This window comes from Misgurnus anguillicaudatus, chromosome 5 (genome assembly GCF_027580225.2).
Source record: "Misgurnus anguillicaudatus chromosome 5, ASM2758022v2, whole genome shotgun sequence".
Lineage (NCBI taxonomy): Eukaryota > Metazoa > Chordata > Actinopteri > Cypriniformes > Cobitidae > Misgurnus > Misgurnus anguillicaudatus.
The window spans coordinates 38,383,897-38,403,940 of NC_073341.2; the positions used below are offsets into that span (position 1 = coordinate 38,383,897).

General features: G+C 35.9%; 1 protein-coding gene across 1 annotated transcript; it reads left to right on the forward strand.

Annotated features, from left to right (window-relative positions):
• Positions 1 to 223: 223 nt before the first annotated feature.
• Positions 224 to 12,431, forward strand: LOC129413566 (protein SSUH2 homolog). Its single transcript, XM_055167277.2, has 14 exons — positions 224 to 449; positions 552 to 596; positions 682 to 737; positions 3,601 to 3,684; positions 3,825 to 3,900; positions 4,485 to 4,614; positions 4,748 to 4,808; positions 5,911 to 6,035; positions 7,336 to 7,398; positions 8,345 to 8,427; positions 8,540 to 8,632; positions 10,211 to 10,316; positions 10,435 to 10,542; positions 11,445 to 12,431. The coding sequence occupies exons 2-14, from the start codon at positions 577 to 579 to the stop codon at positions 11,583 to 11,585; spliced, it is 1,146 nt and encodes a 381-aa protein (XP_055023252.2). The 5' UTR covers positions 224 to 449; positions 552 to 576; the 3' UTR covers positions 11,586 to 12,431.
• Positions 12,432 to 20,044: the final 7,613 nt, after the last annotated feature.

Sequence of the window (20,044 nt, forward strand, 5' to 3'; positions counted from 1 at the left end):
TACATCTTGATTTAAGAATTTTATATTTTAAGATATTTCTACTGAAAGGAAGACAAAAATATTAAGTAAGAAAAGTCATTTTTTGAAGTGCACAGAATATGTTTGAAATCACATTATTTTCCCTTTTGAAACAATATAGTAAATAAAAGTTTACTACTATACAATGTCGTCACCTACTGGCGTATTTATGTAATAAGAAGAAACGCTCACTGAAGGGAGATCCTGAAGGAATCAGTGTTCGAATCTGAACGAATCTTTTTGGTAAACGAGCCACTTGGATGATTGAGTTACCGCCACTTTTAAGCTAAAAAACAACAACAATAAACAGAGCCCAGTTTCTTCGCAGAACTATCCGTTCACTTCCATGGGAGGCGCTTAAAATGTCCAACATTTTTAAGGGAGGACGGATCTAGTTCGGGAAAAGGGGCAGGCGATTCGGGAGCTGGAGTCAGCGGCTGAATCCCAAACCGCCTACTTCCATACTATATAGTATGTAAAAAGCGCTACTTGGCGTACTATATAGTATGGAAGTAGGCGGTTTGGAATTCAGCCAGCCTTTTGAATCACAAATCCAAAATGGAGAGACCGATTGGTGGGTAAGTGAAAGTAAACTTCACGCAACGAATACTTCAGTTACACTTTAGTTAAGAATGCACATACTAACATTTTGTTCTCTGGAAGTAATTATGGATATGGACCCTCCTATGGCATGGCTAACCCAGTGTACGGAACACCAGGTAAGAGTTTTTGATGGGCACGGCTCTTCACGGCAGACGCCGTTATAAAGATAATATTTGCACTAAATGCTGCACAAAACACTTCCACTAACGTTACACGAGAAAAGATGTAGCCGCGCTGCGATTTGGCCGCCTAGCGCGTAGCGTTTGAAACGCCCTAGACGAAAACGTCTTTTCCGATTTCTTTGAAGTTCAACAGCTGGTAACCATTCACCATGGTATTATAACTATCTGGAGTTGGGGCAGTCACTGCGTTGTGCGTTATAATATTTTCGTAAGCGTTGTTTTCATTCCAAACATTCTTAGAGTATCTGACACTCCTCCTAATCCGCCCTCTCGTCCTATAGCAGCAGCCCATATATAAACCATAGGCTACTATACATATATGTTCTGCAGTACATGTATGTTGTCAGTAGGAGCCCTAAATGTGATTCTGTTCATACACAGATCAATTATAATAAATATCCATCAACCATCTGCGTTCATAACTACGCACACTAAACTAAAACGAAAGTAAATGCAGAACTGTGTTTACGTGACGTAATAGCCCACTTTAGCTGAAATGTGTAACGTTGTAGGTTTTTTATTCGTGTGCGATACGGTGTATAATGAACAGTTCCCTTTGTTGAGCTAAAATGTCATGCAAATCAATTCACGAAGCAAAACGATCACATGATTATGTAATGCAGGAAGCAATAAACTTTTCAAGGAACCATTTCACACTGCATTACCAAAATGGATCGACCAATTGCTAGGTAAGAAACTAAACTACACGAATATTTACACAAATTATAAAGTTACGTACGTGTTTAAGAATACACACAACTAACTTTTCGCTCTCTGAAAGTAATTATGGACCCAGTTATGGCACCGTTAACCCAGTGTACGGAACGCCAGCACCAGGTAAGAGTTTTTCACGTGGCCTTATGTCAGATTTCCACGCAGTTTAACGAATATAATGACGCCTAAAACCAAAATGCCGATCATAGTTTATTTGAAGTTCAACTTTAACTTTCATATTGCGCAAAGTGTACTAAAGTGTGTATACTACACTTCCCTAATACAATTACTTTGATTTAATATGGTAGTCCCATGGTATTACAAACAGTGTTGTATTGTCAGGGTTTCAACATTCCCAGAGCATTATCGGAAAATCTTCTTAAGTAATCTGTTGCATTATTTCTCATTTGTCAAGACTTGTTTCACGAGAAGTCAATAAAGGGGCTGTCAGTACAACTACACACCCACGACCTTTCAAACACTTGGACAAATGGTTTCCACTGAACTAATAAATCCAACTTATTTCAGTGTTAGCCCCTATTATTTTGTTTCATCATACATATATATATATATATATATATATATATATATATATATATATATATATATATATATATATATATATATATATATATATATATATATATATATATATATATATATATATATATATGATGAAATTATATATATATATATATAATTTTTTTTTGATCGTATTTTGTTACCGCAGTCGTAACTTCCGTGTTGCACAGTTTATTAGAATTTTTCACAATACACGTGTTCCTTTTGCGCAGTTCGTTATTGCATTGCATTAGCAGCCCAAGGTCATGGGTAAAACCCAGTAAATACACATAAAAACTGTAGACCCTGTAATGCATTGTAAATTGCTTTGAATAAAAGTATCTTATTACTTTAGTTGAATGCTACCTGTGGCAATGCTTTTCATCTCACCCATTTCCACAGAATTATGAGACGCTTCCCTCGAGACGTTTATGTTAACTCGCACACGTCACGACTTGTGTTAGGGGAAGAGTGACTCCCACCCGCTCCTCTCTCGTCCAATCAGACTCAAATGTAAACCATATATTTCCTACTATAGCCTTCTATACTGCAGTGCATAGCTTGTTGAGCACACGCTCCTCACCAGGTGAACCCCTGATATTGGATTTTTAATCAACCGCAATATATTAATCTGTTGAAGTTTTCTTCTATTTGAGAAAAGTGCTGTTCAAGACAAAAGTAAGTTCTGTTGGTTATTGCATCTTTCATTTATTGTACCATTTAGTCTGAACAGCTGAAGACTGGGGCGTAAACATCAAACGCGAATTCAACGATTTGCGCGAGTAGATTACATACAAAGAAAGACGCGAATTGGGCAACGCGATTGTCGCGAAAACACGCGCTATTCGCCTCAAACGCGTCTTCGCGCAAGTTAAAAATATTCAACTCAAGCGAAAAAATCGCATGACACGAGGTTGAGTCCCGCAAATATAGAGCGAGTAATGCGATGCTTCAATAATGACTAAATATTTATAAACTACTTGGACTTTGCTATTTAACTGATTGATTTCTGTTTAGAGACCTTGTAAAAGAGGTTTACCGATATTTATTTTATAAACCATTCAGTTAAAATCTGTTAATTATACACACACACATACATATACATAGATAGATAGATAGATATATGAATGTATATCTCTATGTAATTTTGGGGGGTTGGTTTCCCAGACAGGGCTTAAATGCATTAAGACTAAAAATGTCTTAATTTAAAAACATCTTGCACTGACATGTCTGAACATATCGCTGCAATTGTTTTTCTCAAGATGCACACCAGTATTGTTTTTTTCTAAGCCATGTTTGTAAAAAGTCTTTAAATGTCCAAATATAACTAAGGCCTGGTGACGGTCCTGGATTAATCTAAACCTTGTCCAGGAAACCGCCCCGTTAAGTGTATATATATTAATTAAAACAAGTCATTCATAACATTCTCAGCAGTATTACAGTATAATGTTTTCTATCCTGTAACTCAATATTTACAACCGAGAGAAAACTGCCCTGACCGGTTTGTTTGTATTTCATTCAGGCATGTTGGGCGCACCTACCGCACCCCCTGCCAACATGTTCGACACTATCCCAGGATATGAGGGAACCCTGGCTGGCGGTGGAGGTAAGAAGCATGTTATAGTTGTGCTCCTTATTAAACAACAAATAAAGTTCAGTTCAGGATATAATCTTTATCTCAATTCAGACACTCCTGTGAATAATTTCCCGTTGGTATAAGTATTGTTATTGATGCATCTTAAACAGGTGGGTATCTTCCACCTCCAATGCCAACTGTACCCATGCCTGTGCCCGAACAAGCACCAACTCCCCCTGACTGGCAGTGAGTTTCCTTCTCTATGTTGCGATTTATGCAGTTTGCAAAAAATCTTATCTTGAACACAATTTCCTATGATATGCATTATTCAAACATGCGGTTGTCATGCAAAGACCGTCATACTTAAGCATTTTCATGCTGGCTACATTACACTAAGTGTTTTGTGAATTGAGTTAGTGCTAAATGGGATTCTGTTCATAAACACTTTAGGTTTAAGAGAGCTCGATAAATGGCTTTTATACCCAAATTGACTCCTTTAAATATTGCATCAGTTGTCTGCTTTTAAAACAGAGCTGTATATTGAAAATGTCGTCTTGTTACATCTCTTTATTTATAATAATAATATTTAAGCAAGGATGTCATTCACTTACTGTACTGACTGTGAATCTAGATAGTATTTTCTTGATTTATTTACTTTGTGCGTTCATTAACAACCTGATTTTAGTGTCACGTTACGGGTAAACCTAAATGTGTAATAGTCAGTGGCCTCCAAGATCCAGATTGGGAACTGCTGTACTTCACACCCTTGCATGTCTTGTGCAAACGTCACCCATCTATTGATCTTATTTAATTTTTTTTTTTCGTAACAGCATTCCTTCAATCTCAGAGGACAAAGCTCGTGAATCTCTAGAAAATTACGTCTCCAGCAAGTGTTGCTATAGTTCTGCACCTGTTAAAGACGGGGTGATTACCAGCATGGAGACTTTTAATACCTACAGGGTGAGAACTGAGTCTTTGTTAATTAGAGCAAATGGATCATCTTCTGTATATTTTGTATAGACGTGGAAAACATTGTAAGTGCATACATTGATGGTGTTACTGACTTGAGGTTTTATTCTTCATCCATTTTCAGTATCGTTTGGAGAGTTTCACAGAGTCCAGAACATCTGAATGGAGTCAGGAGCCTTACACAGGTACCTGAAGTCAAGGAAATTTATAATATCATCATTCAGATTTACTCCCAGCCAAAACCTTATTGTTTGAGCTTAAAAGGAACGGTTCACCCATCAATAACAGTACTAATTGCTCACCATCATGTCGTGCCAAAGCCATGTGGCTTCTTTAGTAAAATACCACATCCTGCTTAGTCTCAGCCTCAGACATCACGCCCACAGAATGTTGGCTAAATGTCTGATGTTTATCCTACACTTTTTGATTTGTAAACCGGATTTCAAGAATACACGAGTGCCGCGATTCCTTTCGGTCCCTGGAAAACAAAGCTCTGATGTTCCATTGAGGAAGAGAATCAGTCGTGTTCACGTGAATAATAATGAGCAGTTATCATGATCAACTAAACATTGGATTCTCAAAAATATGCAATGTTTCTCTATTCTCTATTTTATAAACTGTCATAAAACTGGGGCCCCCCCTGCACCATCTCATGGCCCCCCTGGGGGCCCTGGACCCCAGTTTGAGAACCACTGGCATACAGTATAATCCTTAAACGGTTCTCTTAGGTGAGGGTAAGTGTTAAGTGTTTCACGACAGTGACCCAGGTTTGCTGTTATAAAATACTATTGTTGCCATGAAGATGCAACGGAAAAAAATTAAGGGTTTTTCTGCAAACATAAGGGTGATGCAACCGAGCCCAGACCTTCAGTATTGAAGATCTGGCTACGCGAGACTACATCCTGCTTGGCAGCCTTGTACACCATTCAAATTCAGCATATAGATACGACCATGTTTAGGATTCTTTTGTAAATATCCCCTTTTGTGCTTTACAAAAGAAAGAATGTGAGACTGGTTTCAAAAGACTTAAGTAAACAATGACAAGATTAGCATTTTAACTTGAGCTCCTACCACCCCCATAATATAACAATCAAGCATAAAGGTAGTCCCGCCTCAAATTCATGCCATTGGTTGAGACCGAATCTGATATGGCAGATCACTCAAACCCACACACAGAAATATTTCGACACATATATTACCACAGAGCCATAACGTGTACATCTTCAACATGTCAACTAATTTAAAAGATTCAACTGATTTGTTGATGTCTCTTTCTCTGTCTGACAGGGCAGGTTGTGGATGCTGGTATTCAACCTGCGCCATCGCCGTGGCAGATTCCTACTAATCCTCCAACTTTCTTCAATGACAAGAAGGAGACTATCAAAGTGCCTTATACCTCCTCAGCAGTCAAGGTTGTAATAAAAACAAAAGAACATAAGTCCTCATTTACATACATTTTACATTTATGGGTGATTCTCGCGAAATTAGACTTATGAGGTGTCGTGAAACATTTTGATAAAAATGTTAATGCAAAGTAAGAGTATCAAAATAAGAAACATACAGCTAACATCTCTTTACGTACTATTTTGCACATGATTTCAAATGACATCATACAAACCAATTTTGTTGTTTTTTATACATTTCATTACCGCAACGTGTCCATGACTGGATTTGGGTTTTTTGACATAGAAATATTTTAGTGCATGTTATACTATAAACATTTACAGTAAAGAAACATGTGGTATTTGGTGATCATTGGTAATGTAGAGACAATAATAAGGAATATAAATGTGTACAAGACCAATTTTCTCATCCTCCGCAACAATTTTAAATTATTGTTTAAGCCCTCAATGATTTAACATTTTCAAAAATAAAATTGTTGGAAGGGACATAATTGACTGTGACACTCAAGATGGCTACGAGGTAAGCAGTTCTTATTTTTTCTCTCCAGATAAAAGTTGAAATTTTGTTTGTCATAGTACCTAGACAACTTTTTAATTCTCATTACCGAAACATGAGTTTGTAAATGCATATATTTAATGTAATATTATGTTGCGGTAATGATCATTTTTTATAATGCTAATCTAAAAAATGTAAATAATTCTATAGGAACTGTTTTAAATCCTCTAAAAATAATGGTTATAGTAAGTTCATACCTTAAAGCGTAACTAAACCCCTGTTCAGAGCCTGACTCCACCCACTGGCAATATTTGAAAAATGCAAGAAAAGTGGGCAGACCCCAACAGAGATAGAGGGGACAAACTGCGCTCGTACCAAGGGTGTGGGGAAATCATAACAAGGGCATGGTGAGCTTCAAATTGCTTGCGTAGGGTCGTACCACTTAGAAAAATTAAACTGCAGTAGCCACCATTCAACCTGAAGAGGGCAGCACTTAGTTACTCAAATCAATGAACGGCACTAATAAAGGCCCATTCTTACAGATAATTAACTATAAAAAGTTGGTTTAGGGTTTAGTTACTCTTTAATCTTACATGTGCAAAACAAATTGGCTTCAAGGGGTTTTTAAAAAAATCTGATGCTGGACACCTTCTAAGTCTGGATTTCGTGAGAATCCCCCGCATGCATTTGGCAAGCACTTAAGTCCAAAGTGACTTTCAGTGCATCTGTATAGGACATAGATGTACCAGCCATGTCGGATTATATTGTACATGTATTTGTATTTTAAAGCATTATATTTTGTTTATTTTCCAGAACTGTCACACGTGTCTTGGAGTAGGAAGAGGTCCCTGTACCACATGCGCTGGAGCTGGAAACGTGAGTGACATCATGACAGTATTATTCGCAGAAAAATCTGAGAAAGAATACCATGAGTTTTGTTGGGTTTTTTGTGTGCAGATTTTATTTTAAAGCTGTAATCTGTAGTTTTGGCCTCTCTATCGCCATCTCTGTTTGAACTATGCAATTTGCGGATTTATTATTGTATGCGCGTTGTGATTTGCCCCGGTACACTACGTGGATGACTCTGATCTATGTCATCACTGTATAAGAGCGGATCTGTCATTATACATCGACTTGAAAGAAGTATCTTAAAAGTCATATATCTAAAGTAATATATTTGCTGCATTTGTGCTGACTAAATGAAAATGTAAATGTTTCAACATACAGTAGAAGTCTTGCGTGTTCAGAGGAAAATGTAATCTCTGCTTCAGTATTTAATCACTTCAGATGTTGAAAACCCCTGCTGATAACTTTTTTTTGCATGAGCTGTCGCGTTCCCTTTTTAACTGGAGACTCTCTGCAGTTTGAACTTTTATTGTTTTAACAACAGATGATTTAAATTATGTTACTCTTCCCCGGATGATCGTTGTTTAAAACTTCACATATTAAACGGCACCATCTAGATAACAAGTTTAAACTCTAAACAACTGTTGTATAAACAGAATGCAATCTCTTCCCTGTGCATCACATACATGCAATCATGTTGCCAAGTCCTCTTATTTCTGTTTGGGATGTGATCATGCAAAGATGAATTACTTTTGCAAACTTTTCCTGTGAAAACCAACCCCGCCATTTAAATGATAAATTAATATTATTATACATTATTATATCGGGGTTTACGGTAAGGTGATAGTTTTAAACTGTGATTTTTTTTTTTACTTGCTCGATAACCAATTTTTGTTTATTTTTATCTGAATAAAGTTATGGATTGCAGCTTTAACAGAAAAAAATTAACTTGATCCCTTTTCTTGTGCGTGTGCAGAAAGTGTGTTGGGCGTGTAATGGTTCTGGAACTCGTCAGTCTGATGACCGCTGCATAACTTGCAGTGGCCGTGGTCGTGAGAACTGTAAGTCGAACCCCTCAAGCTAAATTAAATCAAACTTTCTGAAGTTCATAATTCATAGTTTAAATTCCAATGCAGTTCTTTAATCTAAATTTTTGTTTGTCATCTTTCAGCTGTAATTCATGTAACGGCCAAGGCTCTCGTGAGTGTGAAACCTGTCGTGGGAAGAGACAGTTGCTCGTCTTCATCAATCTCACTGTTAAATGGTATGATCTGTGTATTAAATTAGTAGTGTTTATTAATGCAAGTGTCACTATTATTGCTTGTCCCGTTTGTGCTTGGAGACATGAATGATACTTTAAATCAGTTGTTTAAGATTTTAACGTGATTTAAACGGGTGATAAAATCCATAGATTTACATTTTAGAAGAAACTCGTTATGTCAAGGCACTACAGTATCATAAAGACTTAAGGTTGGGCTCTTTTGGCCAGTTAGTAACCACCATTGGCATAAAATGTAATTAAAGGTGCAGTGTGTAAAGTATCTCTTGACAGAAATGCAAAATAATATACAAAACTATATTATCAGGGGTGTATAAAGACCTTTTTATAATGAACCATTATGTTTTTATTACCTTAGAATGAGATGTTTTTATCTACATACACATAAGCTGTGTCCCAATTCAGGGGCTGCGACCTTCTAAGCATGCGACCTTAAATATGAGCACTCGGTCTTTCAAGGTGGCAGCCTCAGAAATCCGCGAAGAGAACTGAAATGAGACGGTCTAACCTTCGGATGACCCATAATTGGCGTCACCTGCTGCGCCTGTCCTCAGGACATAGCGGAAACGTTTCTGACTTATTAAAATAAATATGATATCAGAAAAATATTAATTTAGTTTAGAAAATATGACACGTTGATGTAGATTAAACTATTCAACAGTATATTAAATTAAATTAATCAACCTTAGAAATATATGCATCATAAAAATAATAATATTAACACAAAACATAACTTATAATACTAAAACAGTGACAAACTTTTTTTTGATAAATACACACTTTTATTTAATGAAGGTTTTAATTGTTTATTTTAGAATATCCAGACGCCGTTGCAGGCGCGCAATGAATCTTGGGATATCCTCGGCTGTTAAGGATCCATTCGTTCTATCCTTAACAGCGCGGAGAAATGAGGACGCATTTTGAAGCTTCATTCTAAGCATCCTTCGAATTGGGACGGCCTTACCAGCCTGAAGTCGCGCTGCTGTGACGCAATCGGTCTTAAAATACGTCCTTAGAAGGTCGCAGCCCCTGAATTGTGACACAGCTAGAGGGTCCCCTTACGTGGAAGTCGCCATTTTGTGCCACCATGTTTCTACAGAAGCCCTAAGATGTCTCCGTTGATAACATGTTTTTATGGTGGGGGCTACCATAGTTTTAAAAGTGAGGGGTGAGCAGTGGATTGAGCCGTTGGTTGCAATTCGCAACCTCACCACTAGATGCCGCTAAAATGTACACTGCACCTTTAAAGCAAGGCTCACGCTATGGGATTTTCAGCCATTTTTTCGGTACCATGATCAGTTCGGCTCAGATTATCATGTAATATGTGATGTTTACAGGTCAAATCTTACACCCCTCCATGTGCTTGCAAGCAATTCGGGCCGCCCTGATCATATCTGACCATATTTAGGATTTGAAATTGGGATGATTACTTTCACAATACCCAACATTTTATACATCTAGCATTACAGCAGTGAGATTTGCACAGGCGAGCATTAATTCCAGGTGTTTCATGTTATTTATAATATTTAGATTTGTTTGATGATACGGATTTGATGATTTTAGGAGCACTGAAAAAGATGATTTCGTGGCACAACAATCGAGTGGTCTGAGAGTGCAGAATCTTGAAAATGTCTCGGGGAAGCAGCTGTTTCAAAATGCCCAATACATGGTAAGCACAAGCGTGTAAATATGCATATATATCATTGTGATGTAAATACAGGAGGAAATTAACTATGTAGTGCATACAGTTGTATGTGTTTGTGTACTAATTTGTGTGTTTATTGTAGCTGTATCCGGTTATGGGTTTTCCTGATGCTTCTGTCGCACAAGCTTCTGAACGTTTAGTACGAGAGCATCAGTCAAAATATGCCCAAAACTCCCGCATATTACAACAGGTACCACCCTAGTTTTGTGTCTCTGTGTGTGCTTGCACATAAATAACTGGTAATGGTAAGGTTGTATTTGTTAATAGCAAAAATTCTGTTATCATTTACTTACACACATATTTTTTTTTGTTCTGATTAAAACAAAGGAAGATATTTTGATGTATGTTTGTAATTAAACCGATCAAACGCCACATTTACTTTCATAGTATTCTTTTTCCTACTATGGAAGTCAATGGGGCCTCTTTAATTCTGGTGTGAACTATCCCTTTAATGCATAGCTAACATGAACTAACAATTCATCTACAAAATTTATTAAACTTAGTTAGGCTGTTGGATGTAATGTGAACGATTACTGGATCGATGCATAAAAACAATCGTTTATTAAAAAAGCAGTGCTCGCACGCATTTCTCTATGAGATGTGCATTTTATATTTGCTGTCAAAGGTTTTTTAGGATGTAAAGCACTCAATTGGCATGTTAAATATGCCACCTCTGGAGAAGTGTAATGGAGAGAGACTTACCTGTGCCATAATATTAAAAATTAAGAATGCTACGCATCGTGATGCATCGATATATCTGTTTGAATTAAATCGAATCATTCAGAATAATCATAATCATACCTTGGGAACGGTATCACAGAAAATTTTTGTGGTTTTAAAACCTCTGTTTACATTAATACTTGTAACTAGCCCATGCCTAGCAAAGATGAATAAATTCTGAAAAACAATATATTGCTCATGTTAGCTAATGCATTTACTAATGTTAACAAAAACAACCTTATTTTAAAGTGTTACCAAAAAACTTTGTATCGTCTTTTATCTATTATTATTATTATTATTATTATTATTATTATTTTAACCTACAATTGCATGTCGTCTTTAACTGAATTATATCTTTTTCTCTTATTCTAGAGACAGACAATAGAGCTAATTCCCATTACCAAAGTGAACTACAAGTGGAAAGGAAAATCCCATTTTTATTATGTGTATGGAAATGAGTTTCAAGTGAACGCTGATGATTACCCAGCCACCTGCTGCTGCTCTGTGATGTAACACAATCATCTGATATAACCCTACACATTTATATACACCCAAAAATACAGTACACACAACCACTACTGTGTATACAGCAACACTGATGTGATTTATTTCATCTGAGTTTGTTTTTAAGCAGACTGTGTTTGTGTATCGTCTGAAATGATACAATTCTGACTTGACAGTACAGACATACATTTGTGTTGTATTTAATTTCTTATTTTCTTATCACTGTTATTCAAATGTTTATATACTGTAGTGTATATGTTATATATTAATTCTGTTTTTTATTTGTTACCATTAAATCTATTGTACAATATTTTAAACCTTAACAAGGATGCATTTCCAAGGTTTGCCATCTTAAGGTTGTAAACATCACAGGTTAATGTTGTAAACCAGTACGTTTCAACTGTTATGTGTACTGGTATTAAAAACACATCCTAAATCTGTATCTAGTTAGACTGAGCATTAAAACAAATAAGATTCATCAAAACTCTACTCATTTTAATGTATCATCACTCGTATGTGCCGTTCTTCTCCTCTATCTCTGTAACTGCCTCGAGCTTGACTCATTTCTCTGAGGAAGAGAGATCTAGTACAAAAACTAAACTGGATCTAAATCTTTGATCTGTAGGAATTAAAAATTTTTGAATAGCCATAGCCGGATCTTTTGGGTCAGACAGATGATAAAGTGACCATGATTTATAAAAGAGAGGCTCATTTAATCTGATGTAATGTAAAACACAATGTATTTGTAACATTTAGTTATTCACGATTACATTATGAAGTCATTTAAAACTGTGAAATATAATCCAATTGAACTTGATACTCCTAATAAACCTATAATAAAGGAACATACTCCCACATTGCCTTTTTATTTCTTTGAAAAACCATCTGAGCAATTCCAGCATTATGGATTTGACATTTGCAGGTAAAACTTTCTCAGAGAATTAATTTATTATTAATATATTGAACCATAATGTAAAAAATGCAGCATTTTTGTCAAATCAACATCTACTTTTATGTTACCTTAACTTGAAATTGTTTAACCTAATTTGTTAAGTTATGTCAAATTATCACAGTTCAAAACTTAAATTGACTTGCACAAACCAAGTTGTTTTAAAAATAATGTGGAGAAGAGACAGCTCTTCAAAGAGCATTTAATAATTATTTTATTAAAATTTTATGTGCATTTATGAGGAAGAAATAACGTTTCTTTGTTATGGACGTTACTATTCTAAAATTTGCACTTAACTATAAAAAAGAATAAAAATAAAATGCTTAAACAAAGACTTTGCATGGGTATTTAAACCACAAAATGTTGACGTCTGAAACATAAGTATGGTAGAAAACTTTGGGAAAATCTTGACTTTTCATAACAAGGTTGACATTTGCATGGAATTGCCCAAGTGCCTGCAGAGACAGTGTCATTTTAATATTATATAAAGTAAAACTCAACATTCACTAACATCTGCTGTGGTGAACAAAACTGTAATAATAATAATAGTGTCAGCAATGAAGATGTTAGAAATTCTGTGTTGTTAAATTTGCATTGAAGATACAGTAACAGTGAAGATAACATTATTTATATTGTGTTTTTCAAAGCTTGTTTAAGAAACATTTTAGTTGAAAACGTGTGCTGTTAACAGTGCTATTGCCTTTGGAAACTTGTATGCATTCACGTGGTTCATTGGGGTGTGTTTCACTTGTTACCCATAACTTGTGAAACTTTGCAACTTTCAAAATGTTATTCTGTGTTTAAGGCTGTGTGTCAAAGAAAAGTTTTTGAGCAAGATGAAGCATCTTTTTAATTCTCTTTTGCTTATCAGTTGGTTAACCTTAAGTGAGTTTATATATATATATAGTATTATTGTGTTTTTACATAAATTGATATTGAAAATTTTTTGTGTCAATCTAGAAATGTATTGCACTAATTTGTTACTGTTTTTTTTTTTCTCTTTTGTCTAGCGAAAATTCTGGAAACAGGAATTAAAACTGGGAATGCATATGTGGGTTTTCAAATAACTTTTAGTTTAGTTTTTATGGGTTTTTTTGTGTGTGTAATGTGTGAACTTTTAGTGTAAGCTTTTATTTATTATTACATTTAAGGTTCTGATTTTGTAGTACACTGTACTCTTTGACAAAAGGGTGCAGGCTAAAAATGATTATGACTTTACTTAAAAAATGTAGGAAACCTGTTGCCTTAAAAAAATTAGGTAAGCAATTTCCATACTGTTACTTACTGAAATTGCTACTTCATTTTTTTAAGGTAATGGGTTTCCTCATTTTTTGTATACCTTAATGATGAATATTAGTACCTCAAAGATACATACAAAGGTGCATATTCATAAATGGTACATATTATGTAAAGGGTAAAATTCCATTGATGGCTTTGTACTTTTTCCTGTCTGTGTAACCTGTTTTTATATTTGCATGTCATTGGACAGGAGATCGATCGCTTCTTTGGTGATGATAATGATGATTTTTTGCATGACCCCAGGAGAAGTAGGCATTTAAATTTGTTTTCTCTCTCCTTATTGAAAAGGTCCTTTATGAAAAAGATTAATCTTACAGTTACAAAAAACAGTTAGTTGTTACATTTAGTTGTTTTCATTAGCCTATTGGTAATCTACAAAGAATTAAACATCATCAGCTCTCTGACACTCAATGATTGATTATTAAAGAGCACTTATTGTCCGATTCACGATTTTACATTTTCTTTGGAGTGTAAGTGTGTATTAATACATGTTATAAAACGCCTCGTTCTGGTTCTTCATTCTGATTGGTTGAAGCACGTTCTAAGCCGTGATAAAATACCCGGGTAAACCCACGGTTCAGACCGCATTACAAGTATCACTGCGCCACTGTTGCTGCGTACTGATTTATGAAAGTCTTTAATAATTTTTTTATTTTTCTACATTTGCACAATTATGGCGATATCCAGATAAATGTCAATAAATATTGTTGATTCATTTCGTCAATAAAGAGAAAACGTTCTCTGAGTTGTTTTTGTCTTAAATTGATATTTCCGCTATTATCCACTAGATGGCAATCTTACACAACTTAAACACTGATGCAATCACTCGACACAACAGTGTTGTGGTGGATTTAGCGTGCTGTGTAAGTTTTGATGGTTCTGAATCTGATCTTTTACAAAAGTTCTTCACAAAAATGGAAATTATCTCCGCTTTTAGCTGAAAATTTGAGAGGTGATAACTGATAAGAGAACAAATGAAGGTAGGATGAAACTTTTTGTTGATGTTGTTGGAAAGAAGATGGTCTGCATTCATTTGGCATTTTATATTTATTTAAAGAATATAATTTTTCTGTAAGGCATTAAACTAAAACTGGGTGGCAACTTAAAAAAAAACGCTGACGGGGACAGAGTTAAGCATGCTTCCAAGCATATTTGATCATCACTTCATCAGTTACACGATATAAATGTTAATGTATAAATTAAAGATGAATGTTGATTTATAAAATAAACACTACAGTCTTTAATCATATTTTCATTGTGTCTTTGCTGCGTCTGTGTTGCTTGAGAATTGCGCTCTGTTCCAGCCACACTTGATTCTGAGGAACTACTTTGTTTGGCGGAAGACTAATATTTGTACTAATATAATTACAACTTATTTGTGTTTCATTTTGTGAAACCCTGCTATGCATATGAAGTAACCGTTTTATAAACGCAATAAACCCTGCGAAGCAGTGGGGTAACAGTGCATTTCAAAACAGCTAAGGGGGTTTTAGGCACTCCGCTTCGCGTCGTACCTAACAACGCCCCTTAGCTGTTATAAAATGCACTGGTAACCCACTGCTTCTTGGGGCTTATTGCTTTATTAACGATATGCAAAAGGTACAAACCCCAAAGTAACAATGACGCGAATTATCATCTTCAACGTAAATCTCTTTTCTTGGACTACAACAAACACATGGATTGTAGGCAACAGTTTACTTCCTGGGATTGGTGATGTAGTAAAGACCGACATTATCATAATTCCTTCCGTTTTGGACTCACAGTCTGTAAGTTAATTCCTGCTAGCAACTGAATCTTTAAAATATGGTAAGGAGCATCACTTTCCAGTTGACTTCAGTGGTATTCAGACCGATCTCAACGTACAGATTAGCTGGCCAATCAAATCCATGCATTTCAGGATGAGAGTGAAATCTGGAGCTACAAAAATGTATGCTATGTGGAAAAGAATGTGTTTTTTAACCATAAACCACACGAACACATTTTATTGTACCAAATACACAAAATAATGTTGTTTTTAAGCAATGCAATAGGTGTTCTTTAAAGTTTTATCTACTCTCTTTTATTTTGTAATTCAGTGAAAAGAGGATTGAGACTTGATAAAGATGCCCAATATTGAAGGCACAACTTATACTGCAGAAATGTGTCAGATATTTCACCAGCTTGTTGGTTTGTGTGTTTCAGTGAATCCCCAAATTACAGTGTACCAGCAGGTGGAGGACAGAAGAAGTGTAATAGTGATTTGTAGGCCTAACAGAAGGATGAAATGGGAATCTTGTACGTTGACCGTGGAGGATGCACTTGACTACACTAAGGAGGAAATTGAATCCTCACGTGCTGATATGTGTGTATTTAAAGTCACTGTGAGCCCACCTGCCTCCTTTACCTGCATGCTTCGTACTCAGCGCATTGAGACTTACTATTATGATGGATCTGGAAACCTGGACTCAGGTAATCTGGCGATCTTTAATTTACAGTGGCGCATTTGTCTGGTGCTTTTCGTTGTTTAAACAGGCCCAGTGATCTCCCAAGAAAATCTGTTTCAAAGGCGCCATGCAGTCGTGTCAAATGATGTAAGCAAATTCAGCTTTAGGCTTTAAGGATAACTAAGCAATGTGTCTGTTATTGCTTTTGCGTCCTTTAGATTGTAATGAAGATGGATCTGTCATCGGTGGCTTTCTCTCCATTGGCATTTGTCTTATAATCATAACTGCTGGGGTTATAGTGAGCAATATTAGGTACCACTCTTAGTCATCCAGTTAAAGTGAGTATTTGGAACAGCAGACCCGTGCGTGATGGGTGCCAGAGGAGACTCCGCACATGACTCGCGTTGCATTTTGTAACTTTTACAAATCATTTTGTAATTTGTGTAACTTTTTGGACACATTTGCTACTTTGGCCTAAATATAGTCTATATATAATATTTCTGATTATATGGCATAGTTTTCTCCCCACCCAATGAGGCTAATAAAGTAATGATAAAAAAAATGCTTAATCAACGGCCCGGCTAGAGGATAGTAGCAGAAAATAACGACCCTGGCAGAGAACCTAAACTCTACTATGTTGCAATAGGCTATATAGTTTGTATGCGGCATCAGCTCAGCTGTACTGTACATTATGGATGGGAGGTTCGAGTGAGTTTTTAAAAGAAAACATAGGTAGAGTGGTCTGCAGAATAAAAAGCTTGTGAACAACTTTAGAATTCTATAACTCTATACACCACCACCACCCAATTCCCTCCCCCCCGCCGCATCCACACCCCAACACCCCCTACCGAAAATATCTTCCCGCGCCTCTGCCTTTCATCGATGTTAAACCTAAATACTGCCAATTTTACAGTTATTTACCCAGAAATCTACAGCACGGTTTAACAGTAGTAAGATACACTGAAAACCCTCTGTGTGAACAAGAAGCAATTATAGAATAAATGTGGAAAAGTCAGATTTTCATGATATGTCCCCTTTAAGGAAAGCCAAGCAAATTTTTATTGTATGTTAAAGGAATAGTCTACTCATTTTCAATATTAAAATATGTTATTACCTTAAGAATTGTTGATACATCCCTCTATCATGTGTGTGCGTGCACGTAAGCGCTGGAGCGCGCTGCGACGCTTCGATAGCATTTAGCTTAGCCCCATTCACTCAATGGCACCACCCAGAGACAAAGTCAGAAGCGACCAAACACACCAACGTTTTTCCTATTTAAGACGAGTAGTTATACGAGCAAGTTTGGTGGTACAAAATAAAACGTAGCGCTTTTCTAAGCGGATTTAAAAGAGGAACTATATTTTATGGAACTTTTGGGAGTACTTCGACTCGCCTGAAAAGTCTGCTCCCCTTCTCACTCTCATAATGGGAGAGGGAGGGTGTTACTGTGCAGAGTCGAAGTACTCCCAAAAGTGCTATTACGCGATAAAATATAGGTCCTCCCCCAAATTCGCCCAGAAAAGCGCCACGCTCCACCCTGCACCACCAAACTTGCTCGCACAACTACTCGTCCCAAACAGGAAAAACGTTGATGTGCCTGGCCACCTCCAACTTCATCTCCAAACGGCACCATTGAATGAATGGGGCCAAGCCAAATGCCATCGAAGCATCGCAGCGCGCTCCAGCGCCCACGTGCACGCACACAGATGATAGAGGGATGTATCAACAATTCTTAGTTAAGGTAATAACATATTTTAATATTAAAAATGAGTAGACTATCCCTTTAATACTTTTGCATTTCCTTGCTGTCTTAGTTCATCATGAGGAAGGAGTATCTTTAGTCTACATTGGTTTTGTTTCCTTCATCGCTCTTGGTCTCATCATCATGACTGCTGCAGTGATATTGACCACCATTAAGACCAAGAATAAGGGTCAGTATTTCTCCAGTCATTCATCCATCTATATCAGCATTTAAAAAAATATTATAATATTCTGTCAATCTCTGACCCTAAAAACCTTGTGTCTGTTGAGTTTTAGTTTGTGTTCAGGATTATGTGTTACACTAGGCTTTTCCAATCTCATTCTTTAGCTTTCCTTAGTAAAGAGTACAACATTATACAAAGAGTACAACAGTATACACTAACTGTATCTCAATGTACAACACAGGACCCAGCATGACAGTACAGTATACCAACAATGACTATGAGGAAGCAAAACAATCATGCGGCTTTCAGAAGAGAAACAGAAATGACGACACACGCACACGCACACACACACACACACACACACACACACACACACACACACACACACACACACACACACACACACACAGTTTTGTAATTGGATTTTATTTCTTTAAAACTTGTTTTTACATTCCTAATTTGTTAGCTTTTAAATAAACAAAATATTATCAGAATGCATGTACATGAGTTTCTGCTTCATATTTGTTACCCTTTGTAGTGGCAGATGCTTCATTATTTTTCATTATATTGCATGTTTAATTTGATAATAAGAATAGCAAATGATGAATTAACAATTAAAAAGATATTAAATATTACCTAATTGTTTGATTTTGACAACCTGTTATCTTTTAAAACCTTCTTTAAATCACTTTTCTGGGTATGTGTTTTCTTAATCAAATCAAATTTTTCTTCATTAATTTAAAAGAATGTTGATTTAGTGATTTCAATGTAATTATCAGGTCTTTAATAAGAAAGGATCCAATAGGTTAAACAGGGTTTATCACATGGGAAAAGCAAAAATAGATCTACATTACCTTTAAAGAATATGTTGGTCAAACTCACGCAGATAACCAGTAAGATTCATTATGACACAGCCTTTAATCTGTCTCGTTCACTGACTTTAAGGACATCTTCTGTTGCAAAACTTTTGCTGTAATTATGCTGTTTGCCAGTAACTTACTGTAGATTTAAATGTATGTTACAGTTTTTTACGATTGCTATGACAGATTTTTCAAAACTCTTAACACAGTTAGCACTACATCCACCTGTGTAAGCTATACTATTTACACATTTCTTGTTGGTTTAACACAAAATGCATACAATTAACACAAATTTAAAATGCTTTAACTTCTTTTACAGACAAGCTCAAACAAGACCAAAACAAGCTCAAACAAGACCAAAACAATAGATTTTTAATGTCAAATTTACAAATGCTTTCATGTCAAAACAGATAACATCATGTGCTAAACCAGACTTATAGTCAAAGTAAACAGCTGTTTATATGATGAATTGAAACATAGGGGAGAGCGGGGTAAGATGAGCCAATTTTTACATATGTGGCCTTATCTGCCTGAAAAAATGAGACAGAAGTCAAACAAAACCATCAACCTTTATTTAAGGATGTCTCCTGTCAAATGAAATGATAAGAATCCCTTTATAACAAAGGGCTTTGAAAAGGTGGCTTCTCAAAAAAAAGTGCACTTGTGGCTCAACTTGCCCCAGCTGAGGGGTAAGTTGATCCATGTGAAGGGGTAAACTGACCCACTGACTTTTTTTGTTTAAACCCGAACATAGTTAAAAAATTCACACCATTCTTAAATTTAATTTTAAGGGTGCCAAAGAATGCATTGAAATAATGTGTTAAATTGTTCTTTGATATTTACATAGAAGGTATGTAACTTTATGAAGTGCAAACATTATCCAGAAACGTTTTTAAATGTCCATTTACAACCCTAGGATTTGTCATTTTAATGAAATTGTCTATTTTTGCCCTATTTGGAAGGGTAATAATAATAATAATGTTGATTGCTCTATTTAAATTTTTTTTAACTA